Source organism: Linepithema humile, chromosome 8 (genome assembly GCF_040581485.1).
Source record: "Linepithema humile isolate Giens D197 chromosome 8, Lhum_UNIL_v1.0, whole genome shotgun sequence".
In the NCBI taxonomy this organism is placed as follows: Eukaryota; Metazoa; Arthropoda; class Insecta; order Hymenoptera; family Formicidae; genus Linepithema; species Linepithema humile.
Window position 1 is genome coordinate 4244266 of NC_090135.1, and position 25434 is coordinate 4269699.

General features: G+C 34.5%; 1 protein-coding gene and 1 long non-coding RNA gene across 3 annotated transcripts in view; one reads left to right on the forward strand and one right to left on the reverse strand.

Annotated features, from left to right (window-relative positions):
* Itgbn (Integrin betanu subunit) overlaps positions 1–25434 on the reverse strand; it is a 53283-nt gene that overhangs the window by 26651 nt on the left and 1198 nt on the right. The window contains exons 1-3 of one of the 2 annotated variants that reach the window (XM_067360648.1): positions 20121–20772; positions 19636–19734; positions 1936–2221 (exon numbers count right to left, since the gene is read on the reverse strand). In XM_067360648.1, the coding sequence (XP_067216749.1) occupies positions 1936–2193 (258 nt within the window). In that variant the 5' untranslated portion in view covers positions 2194–2221; positions 19636–19734; positions 20121–20772. Of the gene's footprint in view, positions 1–1935; positions 2222–19635; positions 19735–20120; positions 20773–24686; positions 24926–25434 lie in introns of those variants that run through there. The other variant, XM_067360647.1, reaches the window with a different exon arrangement.
* LOC105669636 (uncharacterized) lies at positions 16558–17946 on the forward strand. Its single transcript, XR_001100302.2, has 2 exons — positions 16558–17214; positions 17670–17946. It is a non-coding gene; the product is annotated as an uncharacterized lncRNA (long non-coding RNA).

Below are 25434 nucleotides of genomic sequence, written 5' to 3' on the forward strand. Positions count from 1 at the left end.
ATTAACTATAGATTGCTATTTCTGCGAGTATAAAATTACAATATTACATTGTTTGGTTTAATACGGCGATTTGACCATATTATGTGAAAGGATATATATTATTTATGTATATAAAATTCTGTATATACAGGGTGGGCCATTTTAATCCATCCACGCAAATAACTCCGAAGGTATAGGTGATAGCGAAAAATAACTCGTACAAAAATTGTAGGGTTCAAAGGGAGCCAACCGTTGATAACCTTGAACTTGACCTCGAAGTCGATTTTCAAAGTTATTTTAAGATTAACAAGTGTTTTTTAAATAGAAACCCCTATTTTTGATTCCAAAATCTAATAGCTGGTGTCAAGAGCTTTTCAAAACACTATAATGAAGTTATTTTTCATTAAGTACTTTTCGAGTTATGAGGCTTGTAAATTACAGTATTTTGACATAAAATACAAAATATCTTGTAAAACATTCAATTTTTGGGAATCTTACCTTAATACTTTTATGCATAAAATAATGAGACGAATCAATTGGTATAAAGAAAACACATAGTTGCTTTCAAGAAAAAGTATGCAGTTGCATGTTGCAAATTACATATTTTTTCTTGAAAGCAACTATGTGTTTTCTTTATACCAATTGATTCGTCTCATTATTTTATGCATAAAAGTATTAAGGTAAAATTCCCAAAAATTGAATGTTTTACAAGATATTTTGTATTTTATGTCAAAATACTGTAATTTACAAGCCTCATAACTCGAAAAGTACTTAATGAAAAATAACTTCATTATAGTGTTTTGAAAAGCTCTTGACACCAGCTATTAGATTTTGGAATCAAAAATAGGGGTTTCCATTTAAAAAACACTTGTTAATCTTAAAATGACTTTGAAAATCGACTTCGAGGTCAAGTTCAAGGTCATCAACGGTTGGCTCCCTTTGAACCCTACAACTTTTGTACGAGTTATTTTTCGCTATCACCTATACCTTCGGAGTTATTTGCGTGGATGGATTAAAATGGCCCACCCTGTATAGATTTTTTATATTAATTTTTGCACAAGCATTTTTTTTTATGTTCTCTAATTAATTCTTATAATAAGTATTGCATAATTGATGGAATATTCGCATTTAAATTTTTTATCAAAAAATGTGTTTTAATTGTTTCATTTAATACACAAATAAGCACATTTAATTATTTCATATAATATGATAGGGTCGCCAAACTAATCAAACAATATATCATTGTACATAATTTTGGACTGTCGTCGAAATAGCCAATCCATAGTTAATTGCTTATACATTAACTTTCTGACGTATACATTGCAAAAATTTTTGTGATGTATACGTCGGGAAGTCAATGTACTCTAATGTATACAATAATATAGCGTATTTGTCACTGTCGTCAAAATAGCCAATTGACATATATATATATATTTATATTTTATACACTTTTATATTTTTTTGCGTTGTATCTGTTATAAACAACATTTAGATATAAATATAAAAATTAGAGTTTAAACGAAAGATGTAAACTTTTTATATATTCAAATTCTTTGAATAATATGAATCAAAATAAAATGAGTATCGAGCTTGGACATTTCGAACATTTCGAACGTAAGTAGTATTGATGTAATTATTGATCTGTTAATTTTATAATGTTCAAAGATTCGGATAGTTCAGACAATAAAGAAAATTTTTCTTTTTACCTAACTTTATACAAATCAATAAAATTAATATCGCGTCATCCACATTGAGATATTCGAACAAACAGTCCAAAGTGTACGAATTTGAGGCTCATATTTTTGGATTTGAACAGTTCGATTTGTTCGGATATATCTTCAGCTCAAAGCGTCCAAACTCGAGAATTTTGAACTGATCAATCGATTAATCGATCATCTAAAGTTTTCGAGCATTAGTCAAAATATTAAACAAGATTTTAATTTGTTTAGCACATACTTCGTGAATGAACCTCGGTATGTTGTCGGTAAGTTCCAAGTGGTGCCAGAAAGAATATAGTGACGTGCAGACGGCGTGTTCGCTTTTACATGGATTCTTCTCGTGTCCTGGAAAGATATACGGCATCAACGGTTTATCGGCGTAGCTTCCGAAGCCAAGACGAAAATTCGTGGTGAATGTGCCGAGCGTATTGGCCAGCTTCCACCCTAATCCCACCAGAGTTTCTTTATCGTCTTTCATCGACCAAGTGAGATCCATGAGATAATAAAGATCCAAGGGATAATTTCTAATTAAACAAATACCAAAGGTAATTAAATGTTCAAGCATTGTTATTATTATTAAATTTGTTAGTATTGTTGTTACAATATAGTGATTTTACGTGTGATGAGTTGTGTGAGAATATAAAGCTTGCGTTCGCTTTGGATGCTTATGCATTATGAGTATGTACGCTTATAAGCGCTATTTTCATGCGTTTGTTTTGGTTTGTATGCGCTTATGCAACGCTCACAATAACCGTTTGTTTTGCAAACGGCGTGAGCACATAAAAAGTATCGTGTGGTACTTTAATATGTACTTATTCTATTTGTCCAGATTTTTGCTTTTTCAAGTAAAATGTTATATAGAGTTTTTGGCTGTTCTACAAAAATAAGAAGAAAATGAGGGTGGACTTCCGAATGACCCTCGTGAGCTAAGGCTATGAAATTACGTAATTGGACTAATTAGGAGGTGAGAAATTTAGTGGACGTGGTTTCAACGTTGACAAATGTGTAGAAAAAAATAAAATTTTAGAGAAGTTGTAAAAATTTCGATATTTTGCTGGTGGTAGTAAGCCAAAGGAAACGTATTACGTTAGGTTAGAGGTTTTTTGGGGAAGTGCTCCCCTACAACATATTTAAATGGCGAAAAAATTGGTTAGGTGTAACTTAATACATATTCACCATATATATTATATATTGTTGCGCCCAGGCTTTTTTCGTCGCTGATGCTGCGTGCAGTCAGCTGAGAGACCGATCGATATTATGGATCGGTCATTCAACGGTTTGAGAAGCTGTTTCTTAGCAACTTTTTAATGTTATAAATAATGTCTCCATGGTAATATTGTTTAGACGTCTCTATGACAGTTTGTAAATAAACTGTGAGACGTCAGATTTTCGGGAGCTGCAGAAAAGTGCGGACGTGTTTCTGCTAGCTCAGCGGTGTACAATTTAAACGGGCTTGTTCTGTGTATTACCGTTCAGTGTTTGAGTGAAATAAAGTTTCTGTTGTGTTCATAAAAGTGTTCTTTCTTTTGTGCGTGCCGTTTGTGACGGAAAGACCGTTCGCGGGCGCAACATTTTGGGGGCTCGTCCAGGATAATAACGAACGATCGGACTGTGCAGTGATTTATTGTTTTTGGGAATGGCAACTACGCATACGCCAAGGAAAATGCGCTCGCAAACCCCAGCGATGTCTGCCAAAACGGAAACGTTGAGAGCGATCTTGCAGGAGCTGGAGCAGCTTCGGGAGGAGCGCAGGCAAGAACAGGAGCGGTTGTAGGCGGAATTGGAGCGGCGAGACATGGCGATGCAGGGATTTGAAGAACAATTAACCCAGCTAAGTCGTGCACATAATATCTTTCAAAATAACGCTTGTCGCGAAAATTTAATACCGCGAGATGAATTGTGTGCGAATGCTATGAATTTGGGTTATAAATTGAAGCCTGATGTTTATGACGGTTCGGGATCTTTACGCGAATTCTTCGTACAATTCAATTTGATAGCTAGTGCAAATAATTGGTCGAATAGGGTCAAAACTTTCGCGTTAGCTTCTTGTTTGAAAGGAAAGGCGCGTTCGGTGTTAGAATGTGTGTCCGAAATAGAAAATTTAAATTTTGATGAATTAAAATCAAAATTGGAATTACGTTTTGGGGAGGGATGTCTCTCAGGCACATATTATATTCAATTTATGAATCGTCGGCAAAAATTTGGAGAAGATGTTTCGGATTTAGGTGCTGAAATAGAAAGACTTGCCAGATTGGCATATGCGGAATGTACAATTGAAGTCCGCGAAAAAATAGCATGTGCACAATTCATCAATGCTTTGAACGACGGATTTATAAAGAGAACTCTTCAATTAGAAGGGATAACATCGCTAAAATTAGCGATTAAAAGAGCAAAAGTTATAAAAGAAGTCAATGAAAATAGTTTTTCTGAGAAATTTAAAAAGAACATGGAAAAGTTCAATAAAAATAAAATTAAGGACAATAATTATTTGAAAGAAACGAATGAAGAAGAAAAAGTCAAAAATAAAAAGGAAATTAAAGTTTTTCAAAAGAATAGGTTTCAAAAGAATAAAATTATTCAAAATAATAAAGAATGTTGGCAATGCGGAAATTCGGGTCATTTCCGAGCAGAATGTCCAACATTGAAGCAAAACCCTGAAAAGGGAAACTAGATTTAGTCGAACTAGTAAAGGCAAGTTTGGCTATCAAACTGAAGACCCCGTATGAGAATAATAAGATTTGTTGTAATAAGTTTAAAAATATTAAAAGTAAAAGAAAATTGTTTTGTTTTAAAGGATATATTAATAAACAAATGTGTGTTTTAAAAATTGATACGGGCTCGGATGTAACATTGATTAATAAAAGTTTAGTAAAAACATCTAAACAACAAACTTTGATAAATTTGTCTCATTGTTTGAAATATCCTACAGGAGAAAAAGTTTCTATTGAATCCAAGGTAATTGTATTAATTGAATTAGGAGAATATTCAGTTGAACTTCCGGTTTTTGTAGTAGATATGGATGAGGATTGTTTATTAGGGATTGATTTTCTTTCGGAAGTAAATTTAGAAAACATTTTTGAACCAATTTTTGGGAATTCTGTGCTGAAAGAGGAGGAGGAATTTGTTTGTTCCCGAATAGAAAACTGTGTTGATAAAGTTCCTCAAATGTTAACTGAACTTTTTGAAAGGAAATCAAGAAATTTAAATAAAGATCAAAAGGATCTTTTTGTTCGATTTTTGATGGATTTTGAGGATGTGTTCTCAGAGGAAATTGTAGCTGGAAATTGTGACATAGTGGAACATGTCATTAATGTAAATAATTTTAATTCTATCAAGCAGACTTCTCGACGAATACCTTTGCGTATGCGAGAGGAAGTTGATAAAATCATTGAGGATATAAAACGACAAGGAGTAATAGAGGAATCACATAGTCCTTGGGTTTCTCCAGCAGTAATGGTTAAAAAGAAAGATGGAACAATAAGATTTTGTGTTGATTATAGGAAGTTGAATACAATTACTATAAAAGATTCCTATCCTATTCCCCGTATTGACGATATGTTAGATCAATTGTCCGGTAATTCTTGGTTTTCTACTTTAGATTTGAAAAGTGGTTATTGGCAAGTAAAAATTCGTTCAGAGGATAAAGAAAAGACAGCATTTTCCATTAGAAGTGGACTGTGGCAATTTACTGTTATGCCATTTGGGCTTTGTAATGCTCCTGCCACTTTTGAGCGACTTATGGAAAAGGTTTTACAACAATTAATAAGCAAGATTTGTTTGGTATACTTGGATGATGTTATAATTTTTAGTAAGAGTTTTGAAGTTATGTTGGAACATCTAAGGCAAGTCTTCTTACGGTTACGTTCTTCAAATTTAAAATTAAATCCAAAGAAATGTTCTTTCTTTAAAAGGGAAATAAAATATTTAGGACATGTTGTTTCCGAGAAAGAAATAACTACGGATGATGAAAAGATTTCAACTGTTAAGAATTGGCCGGTTCCTCGTACTAAAAAGCAGATTCGTAGTTTCTTGGGATTTTGTTCTTATTATAGGAAATTTGTAAAAGGTTTTTCGCTAATAGCAAAGCCGTTATTTTCATTAACGGAAAATTCCACAAAATTTGTTTGGCTGAGCAATGTGAGACGGCTTTTGAGGAATTAAAGAGATGTTTAGTGTTTTCTCCTATTCTGTTTTTTCCAAAAGATGAAGGACAATACATTCTTGATACCGATGCTTCCAATCATGGAATTGGTGCGGCATTATCTCAGATTCAAGATAAAGAAGAAAAAGTGATAGCATATTTTAGTCGGGTTTTAAATAAATCAGAAAGGAATTATTGTGTCACACGACGGGAATTGCTTGCTATAGTTGATTCACTCAAGTCCTTTCATCATTATTTATATGGAAGTAAATTTGTGATTAGAACCGATCATATCTCTCTTCGGTGGTTAATGTCATTTAGGAATTTAGAAGGTCAGTTAGCACGTTGGCTAGAACGGATTCAACAGTATAATTTTGAAATTATTCATCGGAAAGGGAAATTACATAACAATGCCGATGGTTTATCCAGATGACCTTGTGAAGAGGTCAATTGTAATTATTGTAATAAATTAGATTCTAAGAAAGAGAAAAAAAGATTAATAGGAAGAATAATTTTAAAATCAGAAAATTCAATAGACTGGAAAGAGGAACAAATTAAGGATTTGACGTTGATCAAAATTCTTCAAGGAAAAGAGAAAAATCAACGTCCTCATTAGCAGGAAATTGTTTTGGAAGATTCTTCAGCTAAAGTTTACTGGACGCAATGGGATTCATTGGAGATAAGAAATGGTGTTTTGTATAGGAAATGGGAATCCCCTGATTTACAAACTTATGTTTTTCAAATAATAGTTCCACGAAATAAAGTGCAACAGATTTTGGAAGAGGCTCACGATTCTTCTTCTGGAGGACATTTTGGAGTCAACAAAACTTTGGATAGAGTTCGAAAGCGATTTTATTGGGCAATCTGTAAACAGGATGTTGAAAATTGGTGTAGATCCTGTGATATTTGTATTGCAAAAAATGGTCCCTCTGATAAAGGAAGATCTGAAATGCAAATTTATAATTCTGGAGTTTCTTTTGAAAGGATACAAATGGACATTCTTGGTCCATTTCCGACTTCTACTACAGGGAATAAATATCTGTTAGTTGTGTCAGATTGTTTTACCAAATGGGTAGAGGCTTTTCCATTAAAGAATTTTAAAGCTAACACTATTGCAGAAGTTTTTGTTAATCAGGTAGTTTCTAGATTTGGAGTACCTTCTGAATTACATACGGATCAAGGAAGGAATTTTGATTCACGACTTTTACTTGAATTGTCACATTTGTTAGGGATAAAGAAAACTAGAACAACTCCGTTTCATCCCCAATCTAATGGATTAGTAGAGCGTCAACATCAAACAATTACGAATTATTTGGCCAAATTTGTTTCAGAAAATCAACGAGATTGGGATCGTTGGATAGGAATGAGTCTATTAGCATATAGGTTTTTTAGACATGAAACCACTAAGATTTCTCCTGCTGAATTGTGTTTTGGTCGGGATTTGAAACTACCTTTGGATCTTCTTCGTGGTAGTCCCCCTGAAGAAATAGAATATTCAGAAGGAAGTTATGTAACAAAGTTAAAGGAAAAATTAAATAAAATCCATGAGGAAGTCAGACAACAGTTGAGAATGAGATCTCAAAAAGTTAAGGCTCTTTATGATCGGAAAGCTCGTCGAATTCGGTTTGAGCCTGGACAAAAAGTTTGGTTGTTCAATCCTCGGAGAATTATTGAAAGAACTCCCAAATTGCAAAGCAATTGGAAAGGACCATATGAGGTCGTTAAAAAATTAAATGATGTAGTTTATTGTATTCGGAAATCGAGAAAACACAAGAATAGAATAGTTCATTTAGATAGGTTAGCTTCTTATCATGAGAGACAAATTTAGGAATTATAGAAAGTTTTATTACATCTGAAGCCCTAATTAATATTCTTTTTTTGTGATCAATTTACTTGTTTGAGTTTTTTTTTTTTTAGTGTTCTAAAGATTTCATCTTTATGAATATGGAACTGTATGGAAATGGAAAGAAGTAAAGAACAATTGATTGAAGACTGTCTTGCCCACGAGTTTCTTGAAAAGAAAAGAGGAAAGGTTTGAAGAAAGGAAGTAAAGAAAGGATATTTGAAGAAAAGAGTTTGAAGATTTGAAGAAAGAAAGTAGAGGTTTGAAAAAAAGAAGTGGAAAGGATATTTCAGGAAAGAAAGTGGAGAAAGGATATTTGAAGAAAGGAAGGAAAGGAAATTTTGGAAGAAGGAATTAGGACAAAGTTAGAAAGAAAAATGGAAAAGATTAAAGAATTTTAAAGCTTTTATAGGAGATTGCTTTGCTCACGGTTTTTGAGCCGTGTTTTCCCGTGAGCCGAAGGGCAAATGCCGAAGCAGAGGGCTTGAAAAGTCCTTTTTAGGGCGATGGGTCCACGGTGAATACCCCTCTCTTGTCCAAATTAGAAAGCAGAAGAAGCCAGAAAAATTTGAGAAAAAAAGTCGATTGGATACAAAAAGATGAAGCTCGGTAACCTGCAGCAGAAGTGGCTCAGGATAGAGCAAGAAACCATGAGGGTATCCTGGAATCGACGCTGAAGGGTTCGACGACAAAATCTGTCATGATTCTGAAGGTGTTTGATTGGGAATTTCGACGCTCGGTAACCTGTAGCAACAGCTCAGGGTAGGGCAAGAAGTTGTAATGTCACACTGGAGTCAACATTTGAAGACATGAAGACTACCGTCAACCCATTAAGCCAAGACAATTGTCGGGACGACAATTTTGAAGAGGGGCAGTGTTGCGCCCAGGCTTTTTTCGTCGCTGATGCTGCGTGCAGTCAGCTGAGAGACCGATCGATATTATTGATCGGTCATTCAACGGTTTGAGAAGCTGTTTCTTAGCAACTTTTTAATGTTATAAATAATGTCTCCATGGTAATATTGTTTAGACGTCTCTATGACAGTTTGTAAATAAACTGTGAGACGTCAGATTTTCGGGAGCTACAGAAAAGTGCGGACGTGTTTCTGCTAGCTCAGCGGTGTACAATTTAAACGGGCTTGTTCTGTGTATTACCGTTCAGTGTTTGAGTGAAATAAAGTTTCTGTTGTGTTCGTAAAAGTGTTCTTTCTTTTGTGCGTGCCGTTTGTGACGGAAAGACCGTTCGCTGGCGCAACAATATAATATGAATATTATTTATATATTAATACAGGGTGTCCCATTTTATTTTAAACAGTCAAATATCTGGAGAAATCACAGGATTTTAGACAAAAACGTTTCGTACAAAAGTTTTATGACTTTGAAGGAGATATAAGATGGTATCATTGGTTTATCCTTAGTCGTTTGAAGATCATATGAAGGTTACCTTTAATTTTTTAAATAGAAGCCCCCATTTTTCATTGCATATTCTTGTAGCTTGTACCTCGAAAGCTTTTCAAAACACTATGATAAAATATTTCTTTATTAAGCACTTTTTGAGTTATGAGGCTTGAAGTTTATAATACCGCCGGCATTAGCATTACCTAATGTGTACCGCGTGAAGATTGCACGATCGAATTTACATTTACACCTCTGCTTTGTGTGCGCGCGTGCGCGCGGGCATGTGTGTCGCGTTCGGGAGACACGAACCCCACGGCTCGTTTAATGTACTTCCACGGTATTTTTTGACTCTAACCGTGTACCTTACAGCAACTGTTCGAAATTGTTGCCGTTCCGTTCGATATAGAGTCGAACTCGCCTGTTAAAATTCGCTATTGTATTTTGCAAAGTATGTGCAGAAATTCTTCTGCAAGCATGATGCGGTTCATTATGTTGGCTGTCGTCGTTGGTCTTTCGCGGTAGACGACGTCTTTGAGAAAAATCCCTAGAGAAAAAAGTCTGGGGAGGTCAAATCAGGTGACCTAGAAGACCAAGAAACGGGACCTCTGCGATCAATCCACCGATTCTGGAACGTTGCATTCAAGTGATCCCTCACAATTCGTGCAACATGTGGAGGCGCATCTCTTGCTGGAACCACATTCTTCGCCTAGTCAAGTTCACATCTTCAAAGAGTCGCGGCAAATCATTTTGAAGAAACTTCAAATATCTTGGACCGCTGACCGCTGATGAGTTCATCGAGGAAAAAATGAGACTCAATCAAATACCCCTTCACAATTCCACACCACACATTTAACTTCTACTGGTGCTGGTGGTCGAGCTGGCATGTCCAATGTGGATTTTGAGCGGTGAGTAGTGACAATTGTGACGGTGACGTTACTATGAAAGTGGCTTCATCGCTGAAAAGGACGTAGTCAAAAAAATCAGGTTGATGTTGAATTTGTTGGACCGCCCACTGACAAAACACAATTCGATTTACAATATCCTGATCAGATAGTGTCTGGACGAGCATAATGTGGTATGGCCGGTATCGACAAGCCTGTAAAGCTTGTTTGCGAGTCAATCGGGATCCCCAACTCACGTTCGATCTGTCGAACGCTGATTTGAGGATCATTGTGTACATCGCCACATAGCCAACACAGCAATGGTACGAGCATTGCCTTTATTAACATTGGCGCAATTCCGACACCGTCTTTGGTGAGTAAATTGCCCACGTCGAGCTCTTTATTCAATGTAAAAAATAGCAGAAGCATTGGGATGTTGCTGATTTGGATATCGTAAGCGATAACTAAACGCCGCTCTCCTGTAATAGTGTCGACATTCTCCGAGTATTAGGAGAATATCGACAATTTCAGTGGCAGAGTAATCTGGAATCTGGAAGAAACTCCCTCTTACGCAACCCTTAGCTTTAATCTCTCATTTATCAAAAACCTTTATTACCTCTTTCCACCACCCAAAAATCCATCGATTTTTATTTGTTAGATCCTTCTAACTTTCCACCATCCTTACCGATTCTACCATTTTTATTCGCCGAAACATTTTACAACTTTCTTTTATTTTAGAATTTCCTCGACGATCCAAAATCCTAATTTATTCCTTACATCAAGTCCTCGAAATCTAAAGAAACTCCCAAAAAGACTATTCCCCTTTCAAAAAATTAGTGTATAAAAGGCCGAATTTTCGCCGCGACAGACACTTACTGTTTCAGTCACTCGTTTCCACCTTACGCGCCAATAACATTTTCCGTTCCTTATGTAATCTTTAACTCTCGGCGCACCGGTACTTGAATTTACTCTTGTACGATAAATCAGTCTCAATTCCGACAAGTATTCATAGTATTCATATTCATGCGATCCCTTCGTGTGCAAACGGTTGTGTAAGTGCAACTGGATTGTGAGTGAAACGACCATCTTCATCTGGCACTCGAGTGAGCTTTAATCGGTTCCTTGAATCAGATTGAATTCTCTCTTCTATTTTTCCTCCATTTGAGCCTTAGCCAACTCTCTGAATTCGAATTATTCATTTTATTGTCTTGATTCTACTTTGATCAAATTATTTTCCGTTTAATCCTAGATTCTTCTACCCCTTTTCCTTCTTTGATTTATTCCTAAATTTTCACACTATTAGTATTCGTATGGTAACTTGCGGAATATTTTTAATGGATCCATTCGAAAACCCTGCACCTTCAAAGCGAACGACCGCCTATCGTCGGAATCGCCGACGATAAGAATCGACGACTCAGGAGACTGCGGGCATTACTTCCACACACCGGCCCTGAACCGACTCCTTTCCACTTAAAATTGCGTCGGGCTGCGCGTCTCGGAGTAAACTAAATGGTCGCGTACAAAGTTAGCTTAAGAAATTAAATATATTACAAATAATGTTAGCGTAGATAATAGTCTCTCCTATCAATCTCGGTCTCCTAACTACTCTCCTATTACTCTCTCTCCCGAACCTTCACATTCGTCTACTTTACCTTCAACTTCCAATTTTCCACTATTTATGTTTTGTAATCCCAACATTGTAACTATTCAACAAATCTTAAATGATTATTTTTGAGAATTCGTTGCAACTTCCTTCAATGCAAATCTTCCACTGATTCGTATTCCCATTTCTCCTCCTCTTTTTGACAATAATAACGGCAATAATGTGTTTTATAGAAATCTGATTTCTCCTTATTTAAATCTTAGTCACCCCCCTTCCTTCGAACGGTACATGGGACATACCATTCCTAGCTATTCACCAATGCATGAAACTGCATCTAGTCCCCCTTGCTCATGAGGAAAATCCCCCTCTTTCTCTTGCTTCTTCAATGGAGTTTATAGCCGAATTCCCTTCCCAGAGCCATCTCTCTCCTCCATCAGACACCATCCCTGCCGACAGTTTGGAGCATCATTCGAAAGAATTTTCCCCCTGTGGATACCTTGAATATTTCAATCAATTTCCCGAATTCAGGGACACAGTTCTCCCTGATTATTTTACCCTCGGAACGGGCTCATTCATTCCGGAAGAAGTCCGGCGAACCTTTTCCCGATTCCCTCATCTTATCCACGTCCTCGTTTATGTCCTTCCCCAAATCATTCCTACTACTTTCTGATCCTAGTGATCATTTTCAAAACAATATTTCCCCGATCCACCGCCACAATCGAAGAGATTTCTAATTAAACAGCCGTCCTCTTCTTCCGACTATGCATTCACACATACGTACATACATACACCGACACTTAAGTACCTATAAATTATAACTATAAATTATAACATTAATATTACTAATAAAAAAAATATATTTTTATTTTGTATTTCTGTTCAGTTTTCCAAATTGTAAAACAAACAGTAATCATAAATTATAATTTAATAACAATAACCAAAACACCTTTTTAATTTGTATTTTTATCTAGCTCCGAACACTGTAAAAACGTGAAATTATGTATTTTTTTGTTTTGTTAATGTAGTATTAAATATTCCTCTCGTAAATGCATTCGATCGTTTAATTAAATAAGACTTTAAGTCCTCTATCTCTTAAAGATCACACACAATTCCGTCTCAGATAATTGAGATTGCTATCTCAGACCTAAAAGAGAACCACCAAACGGAATTCTGCGAAACGAAGTAAAATCGACTTCCCTGTCGTTGACTCGTTTCCAGAAATAAACAAACCGTTCGCCTCACAGAGTCAGACCCCTAAAATTCTGGCCTGTGAGTCACTGTAATTACGGTCCGACCGCCCTTCCGCCCAGGTAAGGACGCAACATAGTATTGCTATGTATTTTGAAATTTGATGAGTTAGAAACAAACCTACCCAAGCCGCGAATTGTGATAAGTTAACGTGCCGTAGGACATACAGGGTGTCACAACAAAAGTGACCCTCTTTTATCTTTTAAATTAAAAGAGATAGACCATAACAAATATATATCAAATTAAATGGTTCAAACTGAACTCTATTGTGAGCATAATAGTTGCTTACAAAAGCTATTCGTGTTAACGAACGGAGAGTATGCATAATTTTTTTATAATAATGTGGATATTTTGATGTAAGAAAAGTTGTAGCGCTGTTTGAAAAGAATACAACGATGTATAATTTAATATAAATATTTTACATATTATACGAGTTTTATCGGCTTGAAATATCGCGGGCGACGTCTACCTTTTCATTTTCGGCTCAACTTCAATAATTAATTAATAATTAACAGCGCTACAACTTCAATTGATATACGTCTATCTCTAACGCACGAGTCAAAAGTTGGTCATATCGCAGGGCCGAAAGTGAAAAGGTAGACGTTACTCGCGATGTTTCAAGCCGATAAAACTCGTATAATATGTAAAATAATTATATTAAATCATATATCATTGTATTTTTTTCAAACAACGCTACAATTTTTCTTACATCAAAATATCCACATTATTATAAAAAAATTATGCATACCTCTCCGTTTGTTAACACAAATAGCTTTTGCAAGCAACTATTATGCTCACAATAGAGTTCAGTTTGAACCATTTAATTTTATATATATTTGTTATGGTCTATCTCTTTTAATTTAAAAGATAAAAGGTGGCCACTTTTGGTGGGACACCCTTATATGATTTGTTATAAACTTATTGCTTATCAATTCGCGAATCGAGTATATGTAAATACCTATGGCAGCATAAGCAAGTTACAAGTCATGACAAATCATCATTGAACTATATATGTACTGGAATAGCCATGCTACGTATACATGCCATGCTACGTTTACATTGACGACTAGCGAGCTTGAAATAGATAGTTTGTGTGTTCAGTTACACGTCTATACGCATGCACACATTATTAAGGATACAGGTAGGGCAAAAAGTTTATACGCTCGATTCGTTGGTATTGTACCGATTGTACCTACTATTGCGTCAAATAACAGTCAAAAGTTTCGAACTTGACTGTACGTAGAAAGACAGCAATATACATGTGGTTTTCTTGTCTCTTTTGACTCATAACAAGCGATTCAGTATCCATTCCAGTATACATATATAGGATGTCTTACTTAAGACCGGCCACCTGAATAACACCCACAGTTTTGGAGATAGGAAGAAATGCTTGAAGTAAAAGTTGTTTGGTGCAAAGAGAGAAAAAACATGGGGATATTAGTTTGACCTCGAGTGAAGACGTTTCAGAGATTTGAAGGTCATCGCCATTTTTTTAAATGAAACTATCTTAATTTTTTTATATAAATCGATTCCTTACAATATTCGTCGTAAAAAGTTATGAGGGTAGAATGACCAAAAATTGAATAGTTTACGAGATACTTTATACTTTAATTTGACATAATTTTACACAAACTATGAAATATTTCGTTAAATATTAATTTTTCAATTATCTTACCTCAACACCTTTATGCACAAAATGAGAGGAATCAATTGGTGTAAAAAAAACATAGTTATCTTGAAGAAAAAATATGTAGCTGAAATAATACCATATTATATTTTTTCTTAAAGACAACTATGTGGTTTTTTCTAAGATTTAAAATTTTTGTCACTTAATGAAGATATTTTATTCTTTATGTTAGCAATTCTATTAACAAATTGAAATCGTCGGTTAACGTTAACCGACATACGCTCGTATCATCTATCGTTAAATTAAGGAACTAATGTATGGCATATAAATACATGATTTATTTGGTTGTCTTGACAGCGCGTAGTAACATTTAGTCAAATGTTTTCTTTCATCTAATGTATCTTTAGTCTTTGTTTCACCGTTAATAAATACACACATTTTGAGTTAACGGATCTGACGCTGCATGTAAAGTGTACGCGTGTGATTATGTAGCGCTCGAAAGTAATTTGTGCAATTTTATACGTATTACGTGGTATCGTGTAGTTAGAGAGTGTATTTTGATTTCTAGCTTTTTTTAGCTATTTATTGAGAGGCCAGTCTCAAGTTTAATTGCAGGAAAGCCTGCTTTTATCGGTGTGAAGGAGAGTAACCTCCCTGATCCCTTCCCACATGGGCAACATGCCTCGCTCTCAGTCTCGTTCCCGCCTTAAAGGCAACAAAAGCAACTTAAAGCAATACGCCGGGGTAAGCAATATTAAGAAAACTATCTCTACCTCTAGTTCTCTAATAATTAGTGATTCTGATATGGATATGAACATTGATAATGCTCTAACCTTCTCTAAGGAAAATATTAATTCGATTTCACCAGAGATCCTAAGAGTATCTCTGACATAATTGGTGTTAATTTTACCAATTTATGCCCAATTCACGATCATGCCTCTACTTCTACTATCCCAACTACATCGGGGATCAAATGATTTGCCGACGAGGACACTAGCTCGGCTACTGAGGTTAAAAAGCCCAATAAAGTTATCATATCTAATAATTCCAAGGATATTTCTAGTCAGACAAGTGAGCCAAAGAATGCCCTTGCTACCTTAATTAACAATAGATACGCGCATACTAATCAAGGCCCCTTCTACGTTTATATCCAATCTGCTTCTTCTCCTCCCTCACCCATTCACCCTCTTTATATAGGTCGCTCTTTGACTAAGTGGGGTAAAAATGATTTCACTGAGATAAAGAAGCTGGGCTTTTTCAAGATTTCAGTCAAATTCAGGACCAAAGATACGGCTAACCTTTTAGTCTCACAGCAGCCTTTTAAAGATCGTAATATGACGTGTTTTATTCCTAATTATAAGGTTTTTTGTTAGGGTATTGTTCGTAATATCCCTATTGACATGGATTTGGATGAACTCAAATCGAGAATTGACTGGCCCTCTAAGATCACTTGCCTTGAGAAGACTTAATAGAAGAACCACCGTTGAAGATGAGTCTGGTGTAAAATCCACTCAATTTGTACCTGCTAAGACTATTGTTATATCTTTTCTAAACCAAATCCTCCCCAAATACATCTACATATTTGGTGTCAGATACGAGGTCGCTCTTTTTGTTCCAAAGACTACAATTTGCTACTCATGTTACAGATTTGGCCCCTCAGCCACCCAATGTAGAGGCAAACCTTGTTGTTCTCATTGTAGTCACTCAGACTATGATAATTCAACTCCTTGCCCTAATACTGCACCTTCGCCATCTTGTGCAAATTGTAGAGAAGAATACTCTCTTATGGACCCTCTTTGTCCTGAGTTTGTAATTCAGAGAAATGTGCAACTTCTTGCAGCTGATAGAAATATCCCTCTTAAAGAGGTGAGAGATCTGCTCTCAGGCAAAAACCCTGATTTTAATCTGAGGAACGACATTCTTAATTCCCCTCTCTCTCCCCTCGTAGGAAGCTCCTCCCCTGATTCACCACCCAGTTTTTTTCATTTTTCTTCACCTCTCTTCAGATCATCTCCCTATAATAGCAACTCTCCGCCCAGTCAACTTGGTATTTCTTACGCACAGGTGACTGACAATTCCAATAATAAAACCAACAAGCATCTGTTTTCTACTACTAGTAAGGGATTTTCTGCCCCTTATGCCCCCCCTCCCCGCTCACTCGTCCTAATCAGGACGGCCGAGGTTCAGGGCATGACTATTTACTGGAACCTAATGATCGATCTCTTTTCAGACCTCCAGACGGATGTGCTATCCCTTTTGAACAACTTAATACTATTCACCCCCCCCCCTCCCATCCTTCTGGCTCTCAAGAGAGTCAGCTAAACCTTATTTTCCAACTACTCACGCAGTTGATAGCTGCGTTTACCCATATAAATCTTTCTCTGCATAATCTTTTTATTAATAGATCCCCTTTGCCTTATCCTTCTCGCGAAAACAAACTTTTTTCCAATGCCTTGGATAACTCCCATAATGGATAAGTCTTTCAACAGCAATATAAAAATTTTTCAATGGAATGCCAGAGGACTTGTTTTTAAGAAGGGTGAACTTCTTGAAGTTATCAATAACTACGATATAATTACTATCTCTGAGTCTTGGTTAAATCCTAACTTTCATTTTTTTATTCCAGGATTTACGATTTATAGAAGAGACTCATCTCGCTATAAGTCTAGCGGTCTATGCCTCATGATCTGTAATGACATCCAATCTGTTGTTGACAATGAGATCAAACACTATGAAGGACTTTTAAACACTCTTGGTGTTTTTCTTTCAACCGCACAAGGTCAGTTACTCATGCCTCTTTATAAGCATCCAGAATTTCGTATAGGATATGATCATTGGAATTCGCTTTTTTCTTCTTTTAAAAACTTTAAAAACATTATAGTCCTGGGTGATTTCAACTCTCATAATCTTTCTTGGGGTTGCGCTGTTACCTCCTTAGCTGGTAGATCATTGGAAGAAGCAGCATCTGATCATAACCTTGCTATTCTTAACAACGGTACGGCAACTAGGCTGACATCTCCTCTTTAAAATAAAAGTGCTGTTGACCTCACCTTTGTCAATCCAGATCTTATCCCAGTTTATTTTTGACAAGTTTTAGAAGATTCCATGAATAGCGATCACTTTCCTATTGTCACCACTATCAATATTACAATTTTCTATTCTAAAAGGTTCTGTCATAAAATCGACAATAATACGATTGACTTAAAAGCTTTTAAAAGACACTTTGTTCTCCAGGAAGACGAAATCTCAACCAGATTACAAAGCGATGACTTCGACACCTCTGAACAAATTAACTATCTCTCTACACAATTTATTGAGGCAGTCAATTCAGCTAATGGTAAACCTCTTCATTCCAACTTTCAAGCAACCTATTGTTTGGTTAAAGGCCCTCCACCAGCTCCCTGGTGGAACCTAGATTGTCAATTAGCCGCTTTAGAAAGGAAGACAGCCTTACAAAACTTTAAAAAACTTCCCTCCTTCTCCAATTACACCTTTTTTAAAAGACAAGAAGCTTCGGCCAAAAAAGTATTTTGCAAAGCTAAAAGCGAATCTTGGAAAAAATTCTGCAGCAAAATTGAATTTAAAACAGCTCCTGGAAAGATCTGGAAGGTTATTAAATGTTTTCAAAATCGGAATCTCTCCGATGTAATATGTCATCCAAATTCCAACCAAAAAAATCAAGGACATTATTCACTCTCTCTGTCCAGATTCCTGTGCTCCTCTTGCTTTTTTCGACGAATCAGACTTTTCTTCAGGGGAGTGTTTACTCTCTCGACCAATTTTAGTCTCCGAGGTTTCGGACGTCATAACTAGGCTTAATTTACGCTCGTCCCCGGGTATTGACGGTATTAGTTATCGCATAATCTATCATCTACCTATCTTCATGCATGACCTTATTTGCAAACTCTTTAACCAAATTCTTTCTTCAGAATCTTTCCCCCACGATTAGAGAAAAACTTTGGTCTTTCTAATCTCTAAAGCCACTCCGGGCAAATACCGTTCTATCTTACTGACCTCTTGCCTTCTTAAGATCATGGAAAAAATCATTGCTTCAAGACTCCAATGGTGATGTGAGCACAATAAAGTAATTGCTAAATCTCAATTCGGCTTTCATAGAGGTAAGTTATGCTATGACAACTTGGCACTTCATTCATCAGAAATCTTTACGGGTCTTGCTCCCTCTCAGTTCACGCCTTGTCTTTTTCTCGATATCAAAGGAGCGTTTGATAACCTTCTCTTCAACATTCTAATTCATATCTTAAGGGAGTTAAAAATTCCTGAAAGACTCTGCAAATTCATTTATAATCTCACTTCTTTTTGCACTCTTTTCTTCAACATAAATGGGGATTTATCTCAACCATATCATACATATAAGGGTGTGCCCCAAAGGTCGGTATTAAGCCCTCTTCTATTTAATTTATATATTAATAAATTACGTAACCAAATATCTAATAACTGTCGCCTCCTTCCATTCGCAGATAACACTGCCATCTATACAAGAGGTAATAATATAGAAGAAATTTTCCTTAACCTGTCTACATCTGCATCTAAGGTTGTCAGCTACCTTGAGGATATTGGTTTGGAAATCTCCCCTTCCAATTCATCCTTGGTTATTTTTACCAGGAAGAGGATAGACCCTTTTTCCTGCTGTATTGATGTCAATGGAAGCCTTATTGACTCGACCGTCGAGTCTCGACGGATCGTGCAAAATTCTTGGGCATTTTCTTTGACTACAGATTTTCAGGACATTTACATGTTAATTACCTTCTCTCCAAAGGCTCGCACTTGGCTTCAGGAAAACTACTCTTACTAACATCCTTCTTGCCGAGGCCTGTGTACTACCCTTATATTCTAGATTTTTGCTCCTTATTCGAAGATACCTTATAAGGGTCTTCTCGTTGAATAAACATCCGCTAATTCATAAACTGGAAGATCTTTCTAACATAACTTCTATTTACATCAGACACAACCTTTCCAACTCTTTTCTTCTTCTCAAGGCCTATTACCATATTCGAACTTTTAGAAATCATATTAAACCTGAACCACTGGCTATTGCTTATTCAACACCCTATAACGCATTACTTTGGACACCTAACATTAAGATTACCGACAGATCCAACTTTGATGAAAACTCAGACTCTAATCAGATCTTCAAAATGATTTATGGTGACTTAATCAGAGGAAAAAACGTTTTTTATACCGATGGATCCAAAAAATCCGATGGCCTCTATGTGGGTCTGGCTTATGCCCCTTCCTTGGATCACTCACAGAATATCATCTTATGCCTCCATCTTCACTGCTGAAAGTATGGCAATAGATATTGCTATCAATCTTATTGTTTCCAACCAATTCAAAAATTCTGTTATCTTTACAGACTCTCAAAACATTGTCCGCTCTATTGCTAATTGCTCACCACTTCATTGTACAATAAAAATAAACTTGCTATCCGTCTTAAAAATAAACTTTACTCAGCACACGAAATGGGGTTGCAAATTGAGCTTATTTGGATCATTGCCCATATAGGAATAGCCGACAATGAAATGGCAGATCGCCTTGCAAATTTAGCCATAAGATATGGTAACAACTTAAATTCTTTACTCTGATTTTTTCTATCATTTTAAAAAAAAAGTAAACTCAAGATTTTTCTCTTTTCTAGATCGTTGGAAAAATGTAAAAGGTACTCACTACTTTAAATATTTCTATAACAAAGCCAAAAAACCTTGGTTCCATTCCTTCCAATCTTCAAATCGCAAATTGATCTCTTCCTTATCTCGCATAAGAAGTAACCACTATGGTTTAAACGCTTTTCTTGCTCTTCTTTTTAATATTGTCAACTCGAGATGTCAATGTGGCTATCAGTTTGAAAATATTGAGCATGTTCTATGGAATTGTCCACTTTATAATGATGCTAGAACTGTTTTCCACTCGGAATTACTAAAAGCTGAAATCAACCCTCCTTTTTCAACAATTATTCTATTAAAAAACCCCTATATCGAGACTTTGCATGCCTTTAAAATTTTTCTTAGGATGTCTAACCTCTCTTTTTGAATTTCCCGCTTCCTCAATTACCCCCTTTCCACCGAACCAGTGTTGCGATATGGGACCGGTTGTATGCGCATGTGCGGCAATACGGCGTCAGTACAGTGTCTCATACAAGTTAAACAAGGCACCGTTACCCCGCTACATTAAAAATATTTCAAAATTTTTTGAAATTGATTGAAATTTTCTACTTCTTGGTTTTTTAGCTGCTGGCTTCGTAGATTCCATGCTTGTAAATAAATAAATCTTACCTTATTTGTAGTCACCTAACCTTCTCATGTCAAAACGTCCCGTCATAAGCCGAGAGCACAAGCTTTTACATAAAGCATAACGCATAAGCATAAGGAAATTGATTGGTCTATATATAAACATAAGCAAATGCATAAGGAAATGGACCAATCAATTTCCTTATGCTTATGCGTTATGCTTTATGCAAAAGTCTGTGCTCCGGCCAATACGGTCAAGTTGACCGGGTCAACACACAACATATAACGGCACTGGATCTCCATCACCGCACATGCGCAGAGCCGCTCATGCGCATACAACCGATCCCATATCGCAACACTGCACCGAACCAGATGGTCGCAAGAGGGGAGACCCTTCAGAACACGCCATATTTAACTTAACTTAATTTTGAGTTAACTGATCATATAATTATTTCTTTTTGTGATAATACGGACACGCTTATACTGAATAAAATTCAACAAAATTGAAAAAACAGACAAATTTTTAGGTATATGGTTAGATAATAATCTTAAATTTAATAAATGTATTGAACATATGCGTAATAAAATAAATAAGGCTCTAAACGTTCTTAGATATGTTAGCAAAGATATATTCTTAGATATGTTAGCTGAGGAAAGGTCAACATTTTGTTAATGATGTACAAAAGTTATATATACTCCATCCTAAATTACGGTTTATTCATGTATTTCCCTAATATTTATTGGAAGAATTAAAGAGGAAGAATTAAATTAGAAAAAGTTCAATATAAGGATTTAAGAATAGCTTTAGGATATAAAAACAGCACACCAAACAACGTTGTTGTTACCGAAAATTATGTTATTAGAGGACCATGCAGAATATTTGGCCATAAATTTTTGTACAAAAATAATTGTTTATGGAGACAAAGAATTAAAAGAGAAGGACAGATTACAAGAGTTTGAGAGAAGATATAGACTTTGTAATATAAGAGGACATATCAATATTCTTATGGAAGCATGGCGAAATATTAGTAAATATAAAGATGAAATAAACCAAGGAAAAAACTTTGAGCTATTAGAATAACTACTAGGCATCTACTTTAGATATTAATATAGATTGTAAACTAAGATCTGAGAGAAGAAATGAAAACATTACAGATAGCAAAATATTATGCAATTTTCAAAATAAGTATAATCTCAAAGAGGATATTTAATATTGTACACTAACGGATCTAAAATAAAAGGGAAAAATGAAGATAGTTATAGAAGAAAGAAATGTAAAATATAAAATAAGTATTAAAATTGACAATAACTTATTCATGTTTATCATCTTATTCATTCATATTAATGACAAGTGCTCAATCTTCATTGCAGAAGCATTGGCTATAGAAAAAACTATAAGATTAGCTAGGAAGTGATCAAGTAGATATTTCAATATTAACTGATACGTTGAGTGTAGTAAAGGCATTAATAAGTTAATAATCGTATGTCCTCTGGTGAAAAATATTCTCAGAATTTTTCATAAAAATTTTCAGATTTTTCACAAAAATTTTATAACTTTTTCAGAAAATTTTAAGATTTTTTATATGAATTGGCACATTTTTCAGAAAAGTTCAGAAAAGAAATAAAAATATATAAAAATATATGAATAAATTCATTATTTCTCAATTTTCCAGATCTGTATATATTAAAGCCCGTGTCCACAATGCAAGAAATTGGTTCGAGTTCTTGGCCCAAAATGGTTGGATTGCTTCAAGAAATGTGTAACCAATCAACTTGCTGTTTTTCCATAAGAACTTCAATTTAATTGGCTATACATTTCTCGAACCAAGAACTTGGACCAATTTCTTGCATCGTGGACACAGGCCTTTAGAAATATCAAATATTTTTACAAGTTAAAAAATATACGATTTATCAGCTTTTATTTTTCTACCTTATCTTTGAATGCATTTCATTTAGCAATGTAAAAACATGTCATTCTATATTTATTTTCTAGTAGATATCGAACATAGAATGTCACGTTACATACATGTTAATACATGTTTTATTCTGTGTTTGACATCCAATGAAAAAGATAGAATAGAAATATATACTTGCGTTAATTTGTACCGTTAAATGAAATGTACTCAAAGGCAGGGCAAAATATGGAAGCTGATAAATCGTAAATTTTTTTTAGAAATATTCCGTTAAATAGAATACAGAAAAATATACCTTATTACAACACATACTCGCATACATATACATTTAAAAATTCTATAAAAAATATATAATAATTACAAATATTGAATTTATTACATTTCATACATAATAAATATAAAAACCGCTTATAAAATATAAATTGTAATTATAACATATTATTGGCAAAAATAATTTTCATAATAATTATTATTATAACGCTTGCAGCTATACAGCTATCGAACATTATTACATCAGATTCCGTAATCTTAAAAATCCCGGCTAATAATTTTTTTTTTTTTTTTTTTTAATAATTTTCTAAAAAATGTTTTAAAAATATGAATAAATAAGAAATTTTTTCTTAGAATTTTTCATAAAATAAAATTATAAAAAATTCTTAAAATTTTCTAGGAAATTATGAGATGTTTTTTCACCAGGGTCGCTATACAAAAAGAGATATATATTTAAAATAAGAGAAAGGATATATATAATACATAATATAGACGTAGAGAGCATGAATAGGATGAAAGTAGTAATTGATTGGATTCCAAGTCATATAAGAATGAGATAGCAGACGGGTTAGCGAAGGAAGCCACAGAAGATGACCAGAATCAGAAAATCAAGGTCCCAGGTTTAAAGATTGGAGAGCCTTACGTAAAGAAAGTATGTTTGAAACAACGAGAAACAGAATAGAGATAGAAGGCAGATACAAAGAACAATTCTATTTTACTAGGTTTACCAAGGTCAATTTAGATAGACGACTTATAACCATGGTAAATAGGCTTAAATCAAACTATTATAATTCGAATGAATTTTTATGGACGAATAAATATGTAGATGATCCTAGGTATAAATGCGCAGTAGAGATTCAAGATATAAAACACGTATTGTTTAGGTGTAGTATAGATACAATAAACCAAGAAATTTATTATATTTAGAATTAGAAAAGTTAGAGATCCGCACAATAGATACAGATTATCCGTACAGATTAGATATCCGTACAATATATGAAAATAAGTGAAAGAAATAGATATTAATCCTCTGAAGCTGATCTACGCTTTTCTTAAACTAATATATAGACAAAGAAATATATAAATTAAATTTAAAATAAACAAAAAGACAAAGTATTAACATTGTCAGAAAACTTTAGAAGCATTATATGTATAGGTTGAAAGTACCATCAATCTGAAAAGAAAAAAAGGACGAGTGATTTAGATCTGTCAAAATAAACATAAACTGAATTCTGTTTAACGACACAGTTATTAACGCTATTAAGCAATTCAGTTTTCAACTATTTTTCAAAATAGACTCCACATTATTATAATGTAAACTGATGTAACACAAAGTAAGTGATAAATTCAATTTTTCAAGATTTTTGACTTCATTCATTTTCATAATTATTACTGGTACATATATAATAGGATTATTATTTATTTTACATTATAAATTTACATTATAATTTTTTAGATGGAATATTATTAATTTTATGTTAACAGTGTGTTAATCTTTTATTTTTTTAACAGTAATATAACATTGTTAATACTCAAAAGATTAATGTTAACAAAAAATAACAAAAAAGAAATAACGAAAAAGAATGTACGATTTTGTAATCATGCAGAACGACAACGTCCCACGCGAGATCCAGAAATACAATCTGATCAGATCGCGTTTGTGTGAGTCGTTTATTAATAACTCTTTGATGTCATTAATTTATGCAACACTACGGTACTAACGTAAAGTTTCATCTGTTTATTTATTATTTAATTTATTATTTCAGTTCTCCTTTTTTTCTTTTAATTACTGGTGTTATTAATAAGTTTTTATTTAGATTTACTTAGCGAGCCTGTACTGGAGCGTCATCACTTGATTAGATCGCGGTCTAATCCTAAGCTGCAGTTTTTGCGGTTTCAACTGTACCGTGTGGCTATCAGAGACATCCTGGAAGTCCTCGTTTACCAACACTTGAAACGATCCTGGTGGTGCTGTACGGATTTCCACGTCCGGGCAGCCAAATGCGCGCAGACGCTCTGGCACGTTGCATCTCGGTTTCCCATACGTCGAATTCGAATATGACTAATTGTAAATTGTAATTGAAAAAAAACAAGTCATACAATTACATCACCATGCAGTAAAATCATAAGATGATTCGTAAGATGCACGTGTCTCAAGTTTAGTACATTGAATGTCGCGCGGTTTTAATATTGTATATTTTTGGTTACGGTAGAAAAAAAGATTGTTTTACAATTTTACATATTTATTATCTCCATTTAAATAAATATTAAGTAGATGTGTTTTACGTCAGATCCTGTCTATTGAATAAATTGTTTTCAATTAATTGACATAATTATTATTTAATAAGCTAATCTTAATAATATGAATGTGATGTTATATATAAATATATATAAATATATTCTCTTCTTTTCCGAGAATAATGCATAGAAAGATTTTGATCACGCGAAACGATACATCTCAGCACAACATTTGAATAGAATAATATTTCGTTTTATAAGAATAAGAGATTATAAGAATAAGAGATAAAACAAATTGAAATGAGAGACAAATTCAAATATTCAAATTCGATG